The sequence below is a fragment of the Lepisosteus platostomus genome, chromosome 3 (genome assembly GCF_059453375.1).
Source record: "Lepisosteus platostomus isolate fLepPlt1 chromosome 3, fLepPlt1.hap1, whole genome shotgun sequence".
NCBI lineage: Eukaryota > Metazoa > Chordata > Actinopteri > Semionotiformes > Lepisosteidae > Lepisosteus > Lepisosteus platostomus.
Window position 1 is genome coordinate 39,004,270 of NC_142613.1, and position 18,757 is coordinate 39,023,026.

Genomic DNA, 18,757 nt, shown 5'->3' on the forward strand with positions numbered 1-18,757 from the left:
GTATTTTCTCATGGAATGATAATGGCTTGAACTGTGCTACTTACCCACATGATCCATTATACTCAAATTTTCCTTGGTTCAGTTGCATTGCTAAATCTGTGGCAAGAAGGAGAAATGGTTTCTAAGTTAAAGTCATTCAGTAATGCAAATACTGATTAATTAGTATAAAACAGAATCATAAAGGGCCACAAAAAAACAATTTAAACTCCTCTGACCACACAATGATAAAGTCATGTACATATCCGAGTTCACCCAATGTGCTTTTATGTTTTCTGAGTCATGTTTCTGTACTAAGAATTTCATTTTTATACCGCTCAAGTTGTACCTTGTGTAAGCTGTGTCTAATTTTAAAATCATTTTTGCATCTCTTCAGCTATCTAGCAGGATATAGAATAATGCAACTTTTATTAGTATAAATGTCATAGAAGGTATATACAGCACAGTACTCCTTTGAAAATAGAAAGGTAGCTTACAATTGCATAATTATTTAAGCAAACGTGTTCCAAATGTGTTACATTTGATTTCTTATAAAAATGTCTAAGATGACCATTAGGGCTGAATCTTTGTCCAATATGGTGGATTTTGTGCAGCTTTATGCACATAAAATGCTTGCACGTGACATAATGAAACCCCTGCAGGATTCTATTATCAATCCTTCCAAATTCAGTGTCCCATTACTCTTGTTCTGTTTTCATGTTATTCAGTTCAGATGCTTTTTGATTTTGCACACATGATTTCACTTCAAGCCATATGTCATTATCCAAAAAGGCCTTTAGCAAAAGTGTGGCATCTGTCTGGGAGGGTCTACTCAGTACGTCCATTGGGATCTGAGCTGAGAGGACAGCCTTCTGTACCTGGAGTCTGGAAGTTCAGAGACACCATCTGGCAGCCAGCGTTCCAGAAGATCTGAGGCATGTAATTACTGGAATCCACCCGGCCTCCTTTGGGGTAGATTCGACTCATTTGTCGTTTATTATAGCTGTGCATTACATTCAGGAAATAAAAAAGCTTTGCAGAGGGATAACTGTATTATTATTAGATGTTACACTTTACTTTGTTTTATACTCTACTTTATATATTAATGGTGAGGAAGCCCCCCCTTAGCTAAACAAATAATAGCTAATGCACTTATGCACAATCTCACCTCAACCCCTCACATTTATAGATTCTTTATGAATACATAAACGGATTACATAGAAAATTACCTTAAAGTAAAAATATCAGTACTCATTAAGATAAACAGGAATGAGCACTGGTATGCTTTATTGTTGAACATGCTTTCACTAAAGCAAAACTGTCATATTGAAAAATGTTATTATGCATCAAAAATATTTATTTTGATCTGTAAAAACTACTGGTATCTATCAACCTTCATTATTATTCTTTTGGTGTGATTCATGTTAATTACATACTGATTTATTGACTAAAATAAAACACAAGATTTTATTTACAGTATGTAACGAAAATTAAGAGTTAAACTTTTTAGCAAATTTGTTTTAAAGTAGCTTGATTTTGGTAGAAGAACAGTATAGGCTTTAGAAAGGAATAAAAACCCTTATAGCTTGTATACGGAGTAGTATCTTGCATATGACAAAAATTACCAAAGGATACTTTACAAATTCTATGGCATTCGTCTTCAAGTATCCCAATCCAACTGACTCATTGAATGATGACATATTATGATGTACATTCCTTTCTGAAACAATTAATGTAATATTTTGTTACTATGGGTCATACAGTATATAAGAAAAAAATCCATCTCACTGTATGTCTAAGAAAAAGACTACTCAAAATGTTAACTGACATTCTGTTCCACATTCTTTCTCAAAGACACAGAAAGCCAATATTTCAGATACATCTTTTAATACCCATGAATGATTTGGAGAAAAAATAATTAATAATCTAAAGTAATAATTATTTTTCTTAAGTGAGCTGAAGTAACAATTATTTAGTGCCACTAAATACTGCTAGTTACTTAACATAAAGCTTGATAAAAACCTTCTATATAGGAAAAAACAGGAAATTACAAAACGCTGTTTAAGTATTGCTCTAAATTTGTTTTGTAAAGTTTTTATGTCACATCAACTGCAACAGGTGTTGCAACTGTCCAACAAAGACATTTTTTCAAGGGATCTTTGTTTAGTTCTTGTTTTTATAATCTTGGAAATCCCTGTTCTTACAGAAAAATGACATATGATGCTTACAGCCAAGCTCATATCTTTGATTTCTGTTTTTTCTTCTTATCATGGGTAAGACAACAGACAACAAGATTATAATCATCCATGATAAAAACTTTACAAACTATGGTGTGGGATGTATTCATAAAGCAATTACCCACAAGGAAAAGTCTGCACATTGTTTTATTGTATAATTGCTGGTTAAGCTGTTGTTGGTTCTTGAATTGTACTTGAAATTTAAACGTTCATTATTATTATTAATCCTCATGCACAGCACATGTAAGAAATAAAGTGTTTATTGCTTTTTGAATACTTCCCTACAAGATTTGGACCAATTCTATATTTTGTATTAAATAAAAACAATGTTCCAAAATATTGTGAGTCTTAGATCATCCTAGGTCAAAATATTCTTGACCAAATCTTTCAGAAATTAGGTCCAATAAAAAGTATTTCAAACAAACCTGCTATCTGTTTGAATAATACATGCAAATGTTAACCGTGATTGTGCTGAAGAAATAGCCACATACAGCCTTCACCAGCATAATTAAAGTAGGTGATTCAAAAGTTTCATCCTTCAAAAGGTTACAGTATATCATATAACAGATATGATATAGATAGTAAATTGGTGCCCACATATTCATATGCATACATACATACAAATGCATATGGATATATTAATGCATATTTAGGGTGGAGAAAGAAAAAGAGACAAAACTGTTAAGGGAATAAATGTAAGTGTTTTGTATGCTGATGAAGTTATAGCATCCTCTCCTCTGATGCACTGCCTCCTTGTGTATCATTCCACATATAACCACCTAGCAGACATAATGTGTCTAAATTGAAAATATAAAGATTGTTTCATTAAGGACTTTGCATATCATTTAAATAATTAGTAATTATGTTTCTGGATGTCAACTGTCATACTTACCTTCGGCCACATCAAAACTCTGGAATTTCACGGGCTGAGCATAGTTTATCATGGCTGAGAGGTAGGGGTGAATATTAGTGGTAGCCCCTACATATTTGTAAGAGGTTATCCAGGCCTGTTCATCCTCCACAGTGATACCACCCTAAATATAAGTAGGGAGAAAAGTAAATCATATTGGAAATATAATTAAGTTCCACTTCTAAATATTATGCTTTTTGCTCAGGTGCATAATTTTTACTATTGAGTAAAGGACTGTTACGTCCTTCCATAAGTGCCTAGCAAAGCACGCACTGCTTACCTGCTTAGTTGGCACCTAGAGTAATAGAGTAATGCACTGGAAAATACAACTGAAAACCATGGAGTACAAAGTGCTATGCAGTTTTTCAATAGACGCCCTCTGACACCGCTGTGAACACAGCCAATAGAACTTTAACCACAGGGGAATACCACAAAAGCTGTAACCTTGTTAAACTACAAAAGGTTTTGCAAATTTCTCAAATGTTTATAATAATTGTATATTTTATACCGTACAGAAAAGTGAATCCTTACAAAACAAGATCATTCAAAATGGAAGAAAGTTTGCAAATGAGGGAATGTCATTTGTCCCATTTACTTTAGCTTAGCTGATAAGGTTAATAGGGCCTTCAGCTGAATGAAATTCAAAAATCTATTGTTGTAGCATCTAAATAAGTGTAATGTATTTCATTTTTTCTCCAAAAAGACTTTGTTTAACCTCAAAAGCAGTGTGAATGTTTTCATGATGCATCAGAGGTCTGGAATCAACAAAAAAAAGTATCTGAAATGTTATGTGACAGTTTAATAGGTAAACCTGGGTAAAATGTGGAAAATGTAAGGGCATGTTTTAAAGAGCACTCTACAGGATTCTGTTAATGAGTAATGCTGTGGTTGGACATAAGTATGAGACTTGTTAGACATTGAAATAAACAGATTTCAAGCCATATTAAACCTGCTTTCCATTTAAATATTATTGAAAATGTTTCAATCATTTTTTTACTTGCATTCTTTTTTGTCACATTTTTACTTAGACACAAAATATTACACATTTTGCTTTATAACTACAGTATGTTGAAAGCACTGTATGTTGAAATCTAGGAATTTTTCAGATTTATTGATAAAACAGAGGGATGCCAAAGGTATGCAAGAAATCAAGAAAAAAATATGTAAATCACTGAAATACAGTATGTGGTTGTTTCATTGTTTACTTTGAAATATTATTTATTTGTGCTTGTAATGGTAAGGAGTCAGGGATTATTTAAAAAAATTCCTTAGTAATCACACATAATTCTCAGACCTCAAGCTGTGTTCACATTTGGGGTCAAATTCCTTTCGAATATGAAGTGATTTGGGGAAACAATCAAGAAAGACTTCACCTGGCAGAACTACTACCTTTTTATTATTGTCCTGTTCTGATACATCTGATACATCTGTTACATCAGTTATCTCTTCTTCAGTAACCTTAAAAATAAAATCAGGCATTTATCCACATTTTAATAAGACTTCAAGATGCTAAAATGTATTGAATTATATTTCAGAAAGACATTTACTGTACATACTGTACAAAACTATGGTATATCAAAAGAACAGATTTAAATATTGCTAAGAATAAGTTTATGTTTTTAATGTATACAGCCTCTATAAAATATAAAAAATGCACTAAGTGACACTGAAAATTATCTTTAATAGATGTGAATTCAAAAACTTTCTACCTTTTTAACACTGTTTAAATGTGACTCTTTCTGACTTAAGTCATCAGAAGAGAGGTCACTGCCAAACTTTAATTCTGGATGTGCTTCTTCTTCAACATCAGCTTTTAAGAAAAACAAAATGTATAAATTAGTGAAACATTACAGTTCAAAAGACTTCTGACCCACAATCCATATACACACCAACACGCAAATAAATAAAACCAAGAATAATTGAAAAAGAAGAAAAGTCAGAATAAGCAAGCAAGAATGCAAGCTTAATTGCTGCATCTCTTGGACTACTGCAAAAGTTGTCTAGCACTCTCCCAACACCGTTAAAGCAGTAAAAATCTCAAAATAATTTAATAAAATTAATAATCAAAAGTAATTTTTACAAAGCATTTGCTATGGTGCTATGTTTGTACCAGCCTTGTCCCATAAAAAAAGCTAAAAATATTGTGTAAAGTGTAAAGGAAAAAAAATACTATTTGTAAATATTGGGCACTTGATTTAAGATTTGGATTTATTTATTGTGATCTGTGACTTGTTTTTGAGAAGACTGGTGCAAACTGACCAATTTCCTAAATGGTGAATTTACTTCCCTAGAATTCTTATTTATGTTTCTGATTTCTTTTACTTTTCAGTGTTGCCAGTTCAATTACAGTAGAGTATACTCCAGCATACAGATATAGGCAAGTGGCAGTCATGGACTTTTGATATTATCGTTTCCTGTAACTTCAGTAAATAATAAGCTTAGTTTTTAAAGATATTCAAGAAAGACCTGAAAATGATATCAAAACAATTCCTGGATCTGTATTCTAATAACTACCTTACAGTATAACTAATTTGACTATCTTTAAAACTACTGCTCCCATGGTTATCTGCATTTCTGTATGTACTGTAAGTTACCCATCCAAAAAAAGTATAGACTTTTTTTAGCCTTTGCGATATCTACTCAAAGGCTAATTGTGTCTTTCTAATAAAAACACAAGATCTTGCAACTTTTACTGCACTGGAATCAAAATGTAATCTAGAAACCTTAAACTGTTTCTAAATTCCAAAGATTTAGCCCTATTTTTATTTTTGGTCTTTCTATGCTTTTATTCACAATTTACTGCAGAACTACAAAAGAAGAATACAGTACGTAAAAGAATCCCCCGCATCGCCTAGAAAGAGAAGTGTAAATCAGAAGAGCAGAAGTGCCTTTCAGTTAGATGTCTTACCACGAGTCGGTGGGATGGCAGCTAAAAATGCAGGACAATAAAAACATTATTCACTACATTTTACCCAGAATCTTGTGATCTTTTTATGTAGTGAGTTGGTTTTGCTTTGTTTGTGGGTACTGACAGGCAGCCACCATTCCTTCACAATACACGGTAAGTGTCAGGACAAATACATCTGTAAAATTGTTTTGTGAAACTAACACTTTAATTATAGTATTCACCTTGTTCATTGTCCAAGGTCATTTAATATATGATGTTCTGGGTTATGTCTGGACATATCCAGTCACCTACATATATTTATATGTTACAACTTTATAAAACATTTGATAATCCATTCTGTTTCATGACACAATGCCTGACATTGGTTGTTTTCCTTCATATCCTGCTAGGAAAACATAAAAGCTGAAGAACAGGTATTACATTGTTGACATTGAAGTAACTATCTGGAGATTTAAGAATTTTTTTTTTTTTTACCGTAGTTATTAAAAAGAATTTAATTTATGTAATCATGTTGCCTCTTACCATTTTCAATTTCTTCTTCATTCTCATCTTCCAGAATGTTAGCAGGAGCAGTTGTTTCACCAGCTTCCATTAGCTTTTTAAAAGTTTCAAGTTGCTCTTTTAAGAAAAAATAAATAAAAACATCTGGGACCTTTCTGGGTCTAATGTTGGGATATATTTAAAGGGAATTTTCTCGGCGAAAACTTCTCATAAAATCTGTGATATTTCACATAACAAAGATTTCTTACAATATATAACAAACCCTTATTCACTATATTCAATGCTGTAAAAAACATTTTTACAGTAGAGTAAATCAGTACAGGGAATAATAATTATTGTTTCTTTCATCAATACAAGCACTCATATTCTTAACATACAAAACCTCCAGTCGGGTTGATCTTTCCTCAAAAGAACACACTGTGAAAAAACTGCAAACTTACTCTGTTCAACTTCTGGTTTTAGACGTTTGTTTTTAATGAGTATTTTTCGCTTGAGGTCATTGGGAGAAGGTAAAGGTCGCCCAGGTTCAATCTGTAGAATAAAAGAGTCAAAATAGTCTTTATCTGTGAAATACAGTGGTAGTGTAAAATTGAAAGAACAGAAACAAGAAATACAAACCGGGTATGCTTCCAGAGGTTGTTTAAGTAGAAGGTCACCAAATATCTCTTCACAATACTTTGCCATCTTATATTGCTGTGGTTTGCTATAGTATAAAAATAAATTAAAGATATAAAAGATTCCTACTAAAAGTTACTTAAAAGGCATCATTGTACAACAATGATCACATCTAATACATATTGCATATCTAATACAAAGTTGTTAGTGAAAAGATCTAACCTAATCCTATATGTATACAGTTAGTCAATATAAAATGACAGCTTGAACAAAATATGGGTGCAGGTTCTTTTTCACTTTGTGTGTGCTGCACCCAGCCTGCAATATCCAATAAGGCCCTGGTTAGATTATTACTTCAAATTTTCTTAAAATAAAGGAATTGTACTACTGAATTACATTAAGTCATGTCATCATTTGCCAAACTGGTTTATACCATACGGTGTCTCAGGAAGCCAGAGCCTACCCAGCAAGCAACGAGTTCAAGACAGGGTACACCCTGGATGGGGCGCCAGTTCATCGCAGGGCAAGTGCAAGCCAGTCATACATGGGGACAATTTGGATGCCACTGTAAAGGCCGAGGGGGGAAATTTGGCCCGGATACCGGGATAACTTCCTACTTTTATCGAGATATGCCCGGAGATCTTTAATGACCACTGAGAATCAGGACCTCGGTTTAACATCTCATCATAAAGACGGAATTATATTAAGTAACACTATGATTTCCATGTTTATATATGCAAATTAAGCAGAGTAAATAACCTACCTGCAGTGGTTTTCAAATGACAGTATCACTGGAGACTCAGATGTTACAAATGCAGTTTCTTTAATGGCTTGAATTACATCCTACAAAAAATAATAACAGAAAAAAATCACAAGGTGCGTTAATCTCATTTCAATACACTGGCCCTAATTTATTAGGATTTAAGAGAATGGTTTAATATAACTTTTGTTATATTTGGTAGATGTTTTATACCAATACTTGTATATGTACTTCTATATCATTCACAAATAAATGTTTAACAGCCCTCCATCCTTTGAATGAAGAGTAGTCAAGTGCACATATCAGACTCTTAGAACATGGGATTCTACATCTCCATTTCATATCATTTACATTTACATCTGTTTATTTTCATCAGGTATAAATTACAAGACACACATTGTCTAAAAACTGCTTTAACACTGATTAAACTGCTTGTTCGATCTGTAAAAATTCTGTAGAAGTAAATGTTTGGATGCTTCAAAAATATCTGGTCGACATGCACCTTAAAGAGAATGTCTGTGCACATGGCTTTCCCGTGCGTTATTATTGGCTCCTGGTCTTCACCTTTTCCATCCCAGCAATCGAGTTCCACACATCTGAAAGGATCGAGGAAAACTTCACAATTCTTATCTAAACTCATCTGTTAGAAAAGTAATGAAAGCTTAAAAAGACTTCTTTTATGCCATTTTTGTTTAAGGTTGAAAAATGTCGAACAAGTACAGTTAGTGATAAGTGCTTTAATATATTCATAATTATATATTTAATATATGAGACTGACCTGCATCCTGCTAGAAGGACTTGCCGATACATTTCCACAGACGACTTTCCACCGAACTGCCTGCCGGTCAGGTATGTGTTATGAGAGGAGCTTATGAAGTAATGTGCTAGCGGATGGTCCATCTCCTGATATAGCTCCAAGCGATCGAGGAAGACTGGGGCATTTTGATCTGACATCAGATACCTGCAAAATCCATCACAGGACATCCGGCCTGCATACAGAAGAGGGTAACAGAGAAAAGAAATGTTTTCCAACTATAATTTGTTTTTCAACCCAAGTTCAGGAAGTGGGCAAATTCTCCTCTTGCCTGTATCTGCTATCTAAGCATTAATATCTCCGCAGCTGTGATTCACTGTTGTGCATCTTTTTTGCTTGTTTTACATTAGTGCAATCAGCATTTGCTCTCACCAGAGATAAAACTGGATGTGCTATTCTCTGTGGCTTCACTTCTTCGGCCCGATCTAAGGAAACCAAACTCCACTTTTCTTCAAACTCTACAAACCACAAAACTCCAGCTAAGCCACATAACGTTTGCTGATTTGAAAGCAAACCAAAACTCAACCAAATGTTTAAAAATATCTTTCATCAAAATATCAGCCCCGGTGCACTCTGGCAGCAGTGGCGTCTGCTGTTCCTGATTATAGCCAAATGCTTATGAAGGCTGGACTGTTTAGCCTTTTAAGTATATATATATATTCTTTTCATTACCGTTCTGCAGTAATATACAATATGGTCAGTAAGTATACAATTGTTTGAATTGCTACCACATTAGTTTGTTCAGATAATGACACTAGAAAGTACCACTAGAGGGCAACAGATGATCATAATTGAATTCTTCTTTTGGGGATTTTTGTATAGTATGTACTGTTTATTACCACAGTTGTTAATATAATTTAAGATCTATTTATTATGAAAGATTAAATTCATAATTGCAATTTACTTCACAAACAATATGGAATTCCATGCATGTTTTTTGTCATTCTAAATGCAACTTATTAAATACCTTTTTTCTTCAGCTCCTCATCTGTCTCAAATATTTCAATAATTTGCATTGCCCTTTTTGCATCATAGAATGGGAACAGAATTTCATTCAATCGAGGGTCTCGTTGATTCTGGAAATGGAGAAAGGATTTTATTAAAAACTTTTTATTAATAAATACAACGTAACAAGAAATATGTTTATAAACTGTATATATGTTTTAGAAATATAAGTGACAGAAAACAAGTTAATACATGGTACGTAATGGAGGCTTTATAATAAGCAGTTTTTTTTATGTGCATGCATTATATAACCCATATATTTATGCTCATTGACTGGCGTTTTTGAATGCCCAGGTTAGAATGACAAACCATAAGAAAACTGATTGTGAAGGGAGAGATATAAAAATTTGAAGAGGACATTTTTATTTAAAATATATATACACGGGTAGCTCTAGAACACAACCTTTTAACACTAAAGGACTGTTTTTTCATGTTTGTTCAGGTATATATCAAGATATGTTACGCGAATATGCAGATAGGTTATATTATGTTTTGCTGAGCAGTAATTCACGGTCATTTTAAATTTAAAATTAAAATGTGTATATCAAAATGTAAACCTTCGTTTTCTACAAAACCTTAATGTATAGATTGTAATGTACATATTTATTGCACAATTTTCTCTGTCAGGAATATGTCTTCTACAGTACATTCCATAAAACCACTTCAGTTCCAAACAACAGCATGTATATTTCAGCCAAAGAAAACCACATTAACAGGACAGAAGCAAGGCACAATAGCAGCTGAAATAGGATCTGTACTGCACACCTGGAGGCTGTCATGGTTATGACATGAGATACATTGACCGGACCACAAAAAACAGAAAATGGAAGCATGATACATGCAATGCAGAGAGATGGGAAGCAAGTCGCTGCACATAAAGTTAATGAATGAAAAAAGCTTACTTCATTCAGAAAGCTGACTAATTGGTCTACGCTTAAATAATCAGTTTTGTCTCCATTGCTGAAAAGGAATGTGTTAGAAAAAATAGCTGTTAAACTCTTCAATTCATAAAACAGAACCCCCAAAATAATTGCTTTCTGACATTTTATTTGCATGTATACAATTTCAGTTTATAAAATTAAAATAAAAATATTTGCTATGATTAATACTGATTTTTTTAAGAATACCTAGTTAGTTTAACATACAGGTTAATACTAAAACAAATCCAGCAGGTTAGGTTTATAAAGAAAGTTAGTATAGCAGATGCAGACTGTTTCCAGGTGTACTACTTACTGCTTCCTACTACCCTTTAAAGAATGTTAAAACAGAGCAGATTTTGCTTGATTGTTTATCCTTTCGAATTTCAAATTGCCATGAAGTGTGAAAGAACTGAACCAGTTAGACCATTCCAGAAAAGTATTTTTCTTTTTAAATGTATCTGCCAAATATTTTCTATTTCTTAATCATGTCTTCTGGATTCATCAACTGTGTATTAATTTACAGAATTAGACCTTAAAGACAATCTCCTCATACATGCACACTTGTCAGAATCATTTGTAATTTGACAGGTTACAAGCTTCATGAGAATCAACTGGAGGTGTGGTTTGTTTCTCAATTATGTCACCATGAACTTTCTAGGCCCCAGGAGTCTCTGTTGCACCAAAAGCCCTGAGAATATTGGCTGACTAAAGCCTACCCATCCCTAGCAGCACTCAGCCTGTTACAGTACAGTATGTTCCACCACAGGGGGAGGCACAGTAACAGTAATGACATTGCCCAGGTTTGAACTTATGCTAGCTTAACCACAGTGCCCAATCTGTTTGCTGAACAAATGTCTTTATTGGATAAGCTACAGTATTTGGAAGCCCACTAAAATCAGTCTTTATTAATGTCTCATACTTAAGACACCCATTGCAATTTGCTTTTTCAGTCTATTATACGAGTGAGCTTGTTGTGGATAAATTACATTTGCAGTTTTGTTTTTATTGAAATTTTACACTACTATTGTAAGTATTGTGTTGTATTACCGCAGCATGTACTGTAGACTTACAGTTTTTTAAACAGTTCTTCAATGTCAGTCCGAGGGCAGATTTTCTGAGTAAGTGCATAAAACTTCTCAAAGGTAAAGGCAGAGTGCTCAATTTCATCATTCTGCAAAGAAAGTTTTAAGATTATAAAAAAGTATAAATATTTACAGCACATATCATACAAGTGCCACATCGGTAAGCAAGAATAACATTGACAAGAGATAACTACTAGTACATTTTATTTAGAAATATATTGGTACAGTATATACCACATACAGCAATAGGATGTGTTTTATGATTTTTTAAATATGACTCAGCATTCAATTTCTTCAGTTTCACCTAACAGGCGTACTCACCAAATTATTTTTAATTATTTTAAATTTGTCTGTCATTAATTCTTTCTGGTTTATTATTCAGTTAATTTGTAATTAGCAATTATTTGTCAACTCCATTTACTCCTACAACCCCTGTACTTCATGAGGACAATAGAAAGCTACATATGGATTCCATTATGTAAACGTTACTACAGACATTTTATTGACTGGATAACCAAAACTAAAATCTGCTGTCTCCCAGGTGTCACTGTTGCATACCAGGCCAACCCCTTTGACTTGTGCTCTATTACATGGGGAACTTACATGTCTGGACTGCAGGGCTAAAAAAGAAGCTCAGAGTATGTGTGTGCATGTGTTGTCCCCCAACCAAACTAGAGGGGGACAGTATCATGGAAACAGGAGGCAGAAAACACCACAAAAACTGGATCCTTTAAAAAAAATTAAAAAGGATTGTTTTACAGTATACCCCTGTCACAAATTGGTTGGAAAAAATATTTAGAAAACAAATGTTTAAAAAATGCCAAGGGGAATTTACCTCCTCAGTAGTTATGTTATGCTTGAACCTAATTCAAATTGCCTATCTCCTTTCTTATCTTCCCTGAATAATTGCAGTGTAGGAGTTTAAATCCCCTATTCCTGATGTGGAAGATACCATTGTATTCCACATGGTGGGGCTGTAGTACTATGGAACAACATGCTGTCATGTTGCTATCATACTAGAAAGATAGGCATGATTGTCAACCCTAGTGTGACACACCTAAAAAGGAAGTCTAACAAACATATGTCCACATTTGCAGCACTGAGATGTATGCCATGAGGTTTTAAGAGTGTGTTCCCTATAAAATGTGTGTCCCCTATTCTTCATGACGGAGGTTACCACAAAAGAAATAGTAGTCAGGTGCATTCAAGAGTTTACAAACAATATCCAGGCTATGGCTTGAGGGGGAACTCCCGATCACACCACAAGGTAATTTTGCAATAATGACAAGTGCCAATTCTGCACAGTGAGCTTTTACTAGTCTATTTACAAAGTACTTACATTTCAAAAGAATTTATGCAAAATATCAGAACAAATAACAGAAGTATCTCTACATACCTTTCCACTAGGAAGTCCCAGTTCCTTCAGTGCTTGAAAGATCCCCTTTTCTGTTTTGCCGGAGGCAAAGGTCCTTGTTATGCTAAGTGAAAAACAACACTTTGTTAAAAGTGTTATTTATCTTTAATGATGGCTAATCTGTCTGTTTATGGTCCACGCAAGATTTCTAACACCCAGGACTACCTATGGGTGTTGAGCATGAATGCTTTAGATCTACTTGTATTTCAGTTTACACAGAATTTGCACAGAATCTTTGTGATTTGTATATTTTGGAACAGAAAACTGTACAGGAGCTACAAAGAAGGTTTAGGGACATGACAGTTGTTCTGAAACGAGTAAAAGAAGGGGCAGCAGTGGCTTTTTTTTAACCGCCAAAGGTACACATTATTATTATTATTATCAATGTGGCAGCTATTCATAAAAAATAGAAGATACTGTACTGTATATCCACAATGACCCACTAGAACAGTGACAGCATTTTTATTGTATTCCTTAATCGCTGTCATTAAACATATTATGATTGTCTATATATACTATTGTATAATATACAATAATATATATTGACATATATTATTGTCTCTGTTGGACTTTGTGAAGCCTTTGTGTCTTATTTTATGATCAGAAGCAGATAATGATTATGTAGTTCAAAGATATACTGTAGCCAGACTAAACTGAGTTGAAAGACTCAAGGAATCCCCTTCCTCCTGATTACAGTTAACCTACTAGTTGGATTGTGGGAGGAAACTAATGCAACCGGAGGAAACCCATGCAAACATGGGGAAAACATACAACTTCCATGCAAATAGCACCCCAGAAACTGAACCCAGGGCCCCAGCTCTGACATACAGCAATGATAACCACTTTACCACTGTGCATCCAATGTTACTACTCCAACATTAATAAAATAATTTCTTGTCCTACCAACACAACAATCGTGTGAAAATTAAATTAAACAACGCTATATTTTTTTCCCAAGGACAGGCTGGAATTGTACCACTGATGTGGTTTATTCAATGTTGATAAAAGCTTTTAAAGTCATCATATTTTTTATGAATCACATTCACTGTATGTAAATAAGGAATAAGGGACATTTTGACAATATTGGTTTCTCTCTGGGTAGTGCAACTACCAGGCCACTAAGCCTTTATCAATTGGAAAGACATTTATTGCCGCTGTAAAGCAGTGGGTTTTACGAATAACTCCCTGTAACTAAAATCTTTCCTGTTTTCCTAATATGTTACAGTATGTCAGTTAAATTAGACAGAACTGTGTGGAAAATAAACATATGGGACAGTATGAAACCAAATATTATAGAATACATATTTAAGAGTGCAGGTAACAGAATTAGGAATACATTTATTATTTGTGCTCTATTTGGTTCTAAAAGAAAAAATAAATTTGATGTTTCCTTTTAAAAGCAATCAATTACATATTTTGAATTATGCTAAAGAAATTGGAAAATCTGAGAAATACTAAACACCTAGTACAAACAATTACTGTAGTTAATACTTTTAGTCTACTGTATGCTCTCTGTGTTTGTGTTTCTAATATCATGAGAATCTTCAGGGTATTAAAATAAAACACACTAAAAGGAGGGCGTGTTACCTTCTCACAGGAATCTTGCCATTTACATTTGTCAGGAAAGACAATTTCATCCAACTAAAGAAAATAAAAAATAAAGTGTTAGAACTATAAGCTTATGTATTTACTTATTGCTTTACTGAATAACAATTGGGTGTTTGAGTACTTACTGCTTTTTTAGGCAAGTCATAGGGCACACATTGTTAGCTCTGAAGTTATGGATGACAGACTTCAAACCTTCCATCCATTGCTGTAATAAGCAAAAAAAAAACAAGACATGTTCCATTGCTTACATATCGAAGCAGCATTGCCCATTTCTGCCTGCTTGGAGTCATTTTTATTTTAAGAATTATTAATTATTCTGGTTTTCTCTTCCAATTCAGTACCACCATCTATCTATTTGCTGAGAGAAATACCAAACAAAATCTGAACTTGTGCAAGGCCATCTGGCGGAGTAGCTAAAATACTACCACTTAAGAGTTACTGTATCTCAGTAACAATGAACATTTGTGGGATGAAACACATTCAGGATGCTCCATAGTATCACTGAAAGCTCAGACAAATTTGGAAACATATACTGTATTTAATGTTAATGCATTTTTTAAGCACTAGGGTGCAGCAAATCACAATATTCACCTCTCCACCAGTCCAATATGCAACTGAGGCAAAGGCACATACAGTATACTGAAGCAGAGCTCCCTGCTTTGTAGTCCTTACTATTTTTAAACAGAAATTTCTAAGCTGGGTAACACAGACGATACAGAATAGAGCTGTGCAGTGCAACACTATCCCTTTATCTTATCCAAATTAGAATCTATGTAAAATCAAACAAATTAGAGAATTTCTCACATTAGAGAAATTGTCTGGTTTTGCCGGCAGTCTGTCGCCTCTGAGTTATAGAAATGCCCTTAAGAATATTATTTTTCATCTCTTTTTTTATATAAATGTTACAACGTATATTTCAGAAAAGATCAAATACTGTCTGAATCTTCCCAGCAATTATTCCTGCTAGACGCTACAAGACTGGCAGTAAGTGAATTTGAGTATGTTCTCATGTGAAATATGCATTCATAAATGTACATTTCCTGTCTTTGCCAGAACCCATACCTTGGCTGTTTCTGTGCTATCTGCCACCATGTAAATAAAGTTGAGGTTCACCAGGTCTGCACCACAGCATACGCAGACTATGCGTCCTTCCAGGTCATTTTCTGTTTTCCCAACTGCTTCCAAAGCAGCCATTATTTTGGGATCCTTTTAAAACAGAAATGTACAAATATGGATCAAGGAACTAAGTTCAGCCACACATCTTTCATTGATTTTAAAGGTTATGTGTCATTGTTCAATTTATGCTTTAAGCTAATTCTTTACTGGTGCACTTTGATGAACTATGAATTATCACAGTTTAATGCATTTGTATCCCTTTGTTATCTGCACTTCAATTTAGTGCATAACTACTGTGATTTATATTTAGCGATAGGCACACAGACAACTAGGCTGTATATATATATATAAAAAACTCAGGTCATTAATTTAGAATACATGAATTAGTAAATTTATTTGGAATTACTTTTAATGTATTGGTGCATGCCACCATCTATTTTAATTATTTAAAAATATTTATTTACCAATGAACTCATATTAAACAGATCTTACTTTTGCATTCATTTCTTGAACTTTACTTGCCATAACAAAATGTGCATTAACAGTCTTTTGTTTGACATATTTATCTTATGTATTTTGGTAAGAATTAGCAATAGTTAGCAATGGTGTTGAAAGTCAGTGTGAGTGCTAATATGACAATATATACAAGAAAGAACAAAAGGGATATTTGCCATCTGACCAGGAATGTCAGTTTTTAGAATCCACCTATAAATTTTGCAGGGCCTTATATATAGACCATTTCAGATTATAAATAATAAATCTGCTGTGCACTTGCCTGTGGTGATGATTTATTAACATTAGATCATCCTGTACCTTCCCTCAGTGTTTTGAACCAGTGAAAACATTTATATATCTAGAGAAACTTTTTCTGAATGAAAAAAAACTAGATATATCAAATCTAATCTTCATTCAAAATGTTAAATTCATAATGCAAATATATGTTCTCTTGTTCTTATCTGTAGAAATTACAAGGAATTTCAAAAGTAGTTTTAGCTTATGCAAGTGCTAGCAAGGAAAAATGATAGATACCACTGATTTGGGCATTTTGAAATAAATTTATTATTGTTATTTACAAATTAACCACTTATTAAAAGTGGCTTATTTATTCATGTAGTAAAATAACGCTGTTACCAAAAAACAGCATTTTATTTGTTGTGGCTGTACAACAATTTAAAAAAAAATCAGTGTATATTAGCTTATAACCGAACAATTGTTCTACTATATGAAGCACACCCAAATAGTATTTAATTGTTTAGTTACAGTACATTTATATTTAAATTAGATACTATATATCTAGTTATATATGTTATGCATATATATTAATGAGAAAAAAAATCATTTCTTAGAAGTCATTGGTATACAAATGACTAAACAATTTCTGAAGCAAGTATGACTAACAGCATTATTAACCATTTGGTCTTGTTTTAAAACCTGCTGTAGCATGATTATTTTTCTCTGCTGGACGAATTTCCCCTGTGCTTCCCTATCTTTAAGCTACTAAGCTATGTCTTCATTTCACTGATGTTGTTATGATTTTTGCTTGTATTACTTCTTGATGTTGCTAGCGTGTTCTGTTTAATGGATTACTCTTGCATGGTAATGCTGCTTTATAGAGATGTACATAGTTTGCAAATATTCAGTGTTTATGTGAAAAGAAATGTTAATTTAAAACTTATTCAAGTCAGTTTGAAAAACTTTATAGAACTGATTTTATCAGCAAATTCATTCTGAAAATCCAGTATTACAAAAATAAAACAATAAAATAACCCTACTTTAAAAAATCAATATATTAGCAATTTCCCTCCTACAATCAATATCTTACATTTTATATTTTGATCTATAGGAAGATTTCAATTACATAATTTAAAACTTTTCTCTGATGTGTTGACTTTGTGATTTCCATGTAAAGCCCATGGAAATCACAAAGGCAACCTCTTACCTTTGGTACTGCTCCAGAGCGGATGCTATTGATCAAAGAGCATTCTAAGACTTGGCCTTCCTAGAAGGAAAAAGATGAGCATGCAGAATCATGTAGAACACTGAAATTTGGCATCTGTAGTGAGATCTCATAAGAAAACAATCAGAAACTGAGGCATATTCACATAGAAACTGATTGTGATTTTGTATTTATTAAGTACTGCAGTTGTAAGGCATTTCAGTTGAGCAATTAAAATATAAGAAACATTTCTGCTTTAAAAAATAAAGGGTCTTTTTTGCAACGTCACAAGTTTTTCTGCTTTCTGATACCTGTTAGACCCCACAGTCCAGGTAACATAAAGTTTTGTGTCAATTTTCTCTTACTGAAAATTTAATTCACTAACAGTGATCTAGTGTTAAGATCAAAGTGAAGAGATGCACTGAAAATGTACTGTAGGTACCTCAGATTCTTCCTTTTCTATCCCTTACATTGTTCTGTTACAGATAAAATGGTAGCCCACCTTTCCTTCACTTTTCCAAGTTAGGAAGAAACCAAACTCGTCCACTTTGAAGTGACAACTTGGTTCAAAGACAAAAGGATCCTGAAAAATAAAAAAATATTAGCTTTTTAATAGAAATACAGAATGAGATGTCACACCTGATAAGAAAAATGTACTTGTACATAAAGGATATGCTGACTTACTGTAAAAATATAGCTGCATTGCTAAGTTTATATGAAATGCACGCCCCATGCAACTTATTAGCTAAATTATGAAAAAATCATAGATGTTAATCAGACATTTCTGAATCAAGCTTCAGTAAAACAGCAAAATTAAGTACTCGAAACTCGAAACTCGAAATGTTTGTCTGTGTTATATGATTAATCAGATTTTCTTCATTTTTTATTAAGACTTTCATGAAGATCTAATTACATTTTATATCTAAAACATAGGAGAATAAGGACTGGCCAAGGG

At 33.3% G+C, this 18,757-nt stretch overlaps 1 protein-coding gene across 9 annotated transcripts in view; it reads right to left on the bottom strand.

Moving 5' to 3' along the window:
* Window positions 1–18,757, bottom strand: part of LOC148674869 (1-phosphatidylinositol 4,5-bisphosphate phosphodiesterase beta-4) — a 154,020-nt gene that overhangs the window by 24,698 nt on the left and 110,565 nt on the right. For 7 of the 9 annotated variants that reach the window (XM_088625576.1, XM_088625582.1, XM_088625574.1 and 4 more), the window contains 22 exons: window positions 18,305–18,385; window positions 17,806–17,865; window positions 15,813–15,956; window positions 14,876–14,955; window positions 14,730–14,783; window positions 13,125–13,206; window positions 11,717–11,817; window positions 10,629–10,686; window positions 9,689–9,797; window positions 8,686–8,896; window positions 8,410–8,503; window positions 7,911–7,990; window positions 7,151–7,235; window positions 6,973–7,063; window positions 6,554–6,649; window positions 6,032–6,052; window positions 4,833–4,933; window positions 4,513–4,581; window positions 3,106–3,247; window positions 1,612–1,696; window positions 855–979; window positions 45–96 (listed from right to left, as the gene is read on the bottom strand). In XM_088625576.1, coding sequence (XP_088481702.1) covers window positions 45–96; window positions 855–979; window positions 1,612–1,696; window positions 3,106–3,247; window positions 4,513–4,581; window positions 4,833–4,933; window positions 6,032–6,052; window positions 6,554–6,649; window positions 6,973–7,063; window positions 7,151–7,235; window positions 7,911–7,990; window positions 8,410–8,503; window positions 8,686–8,896; window positions 9,689–9,797; window positions 10,629–10,686; window positions 11,717–11,817; window positions 13,125–13,206; window positions 14,730–14,783; window positions 14,876–14,955; window positions 15,813–15,956; window positions 17,806–17,865; window positions 18,305–18,385 — 2,021 coding nt within the window. The remainder of the gene's footprint in view (window positions 1–44; window positions 97–854; window positions 980–1,611; window positions 1,697–3,105; window positions 3,248–4,512; window positions 4,582–4,832; window positions 4,934–6,031; window positions 6,053–6,553; window positions 6,650–6,972; window positions 7,064–7,150; window positions 7,236–7,910; window positions 7,991–8,409; window positions 8,504–8,685; window positions 8,897–9,688; window positions 9,798–10,628; window positions 10,687–11,716; window positions 11,818–13,124; window positions 13,207–14,729; window positions 14,784–14,875; window positions 14,956–15,812; window positions 15,957–17,805; window positions 17,866–18,304; window positions 18,386–18,757) is intronic. The other 2 variants (XM_088625581.1, XM_088625583.1) reach the window with 1 other exon arrangement.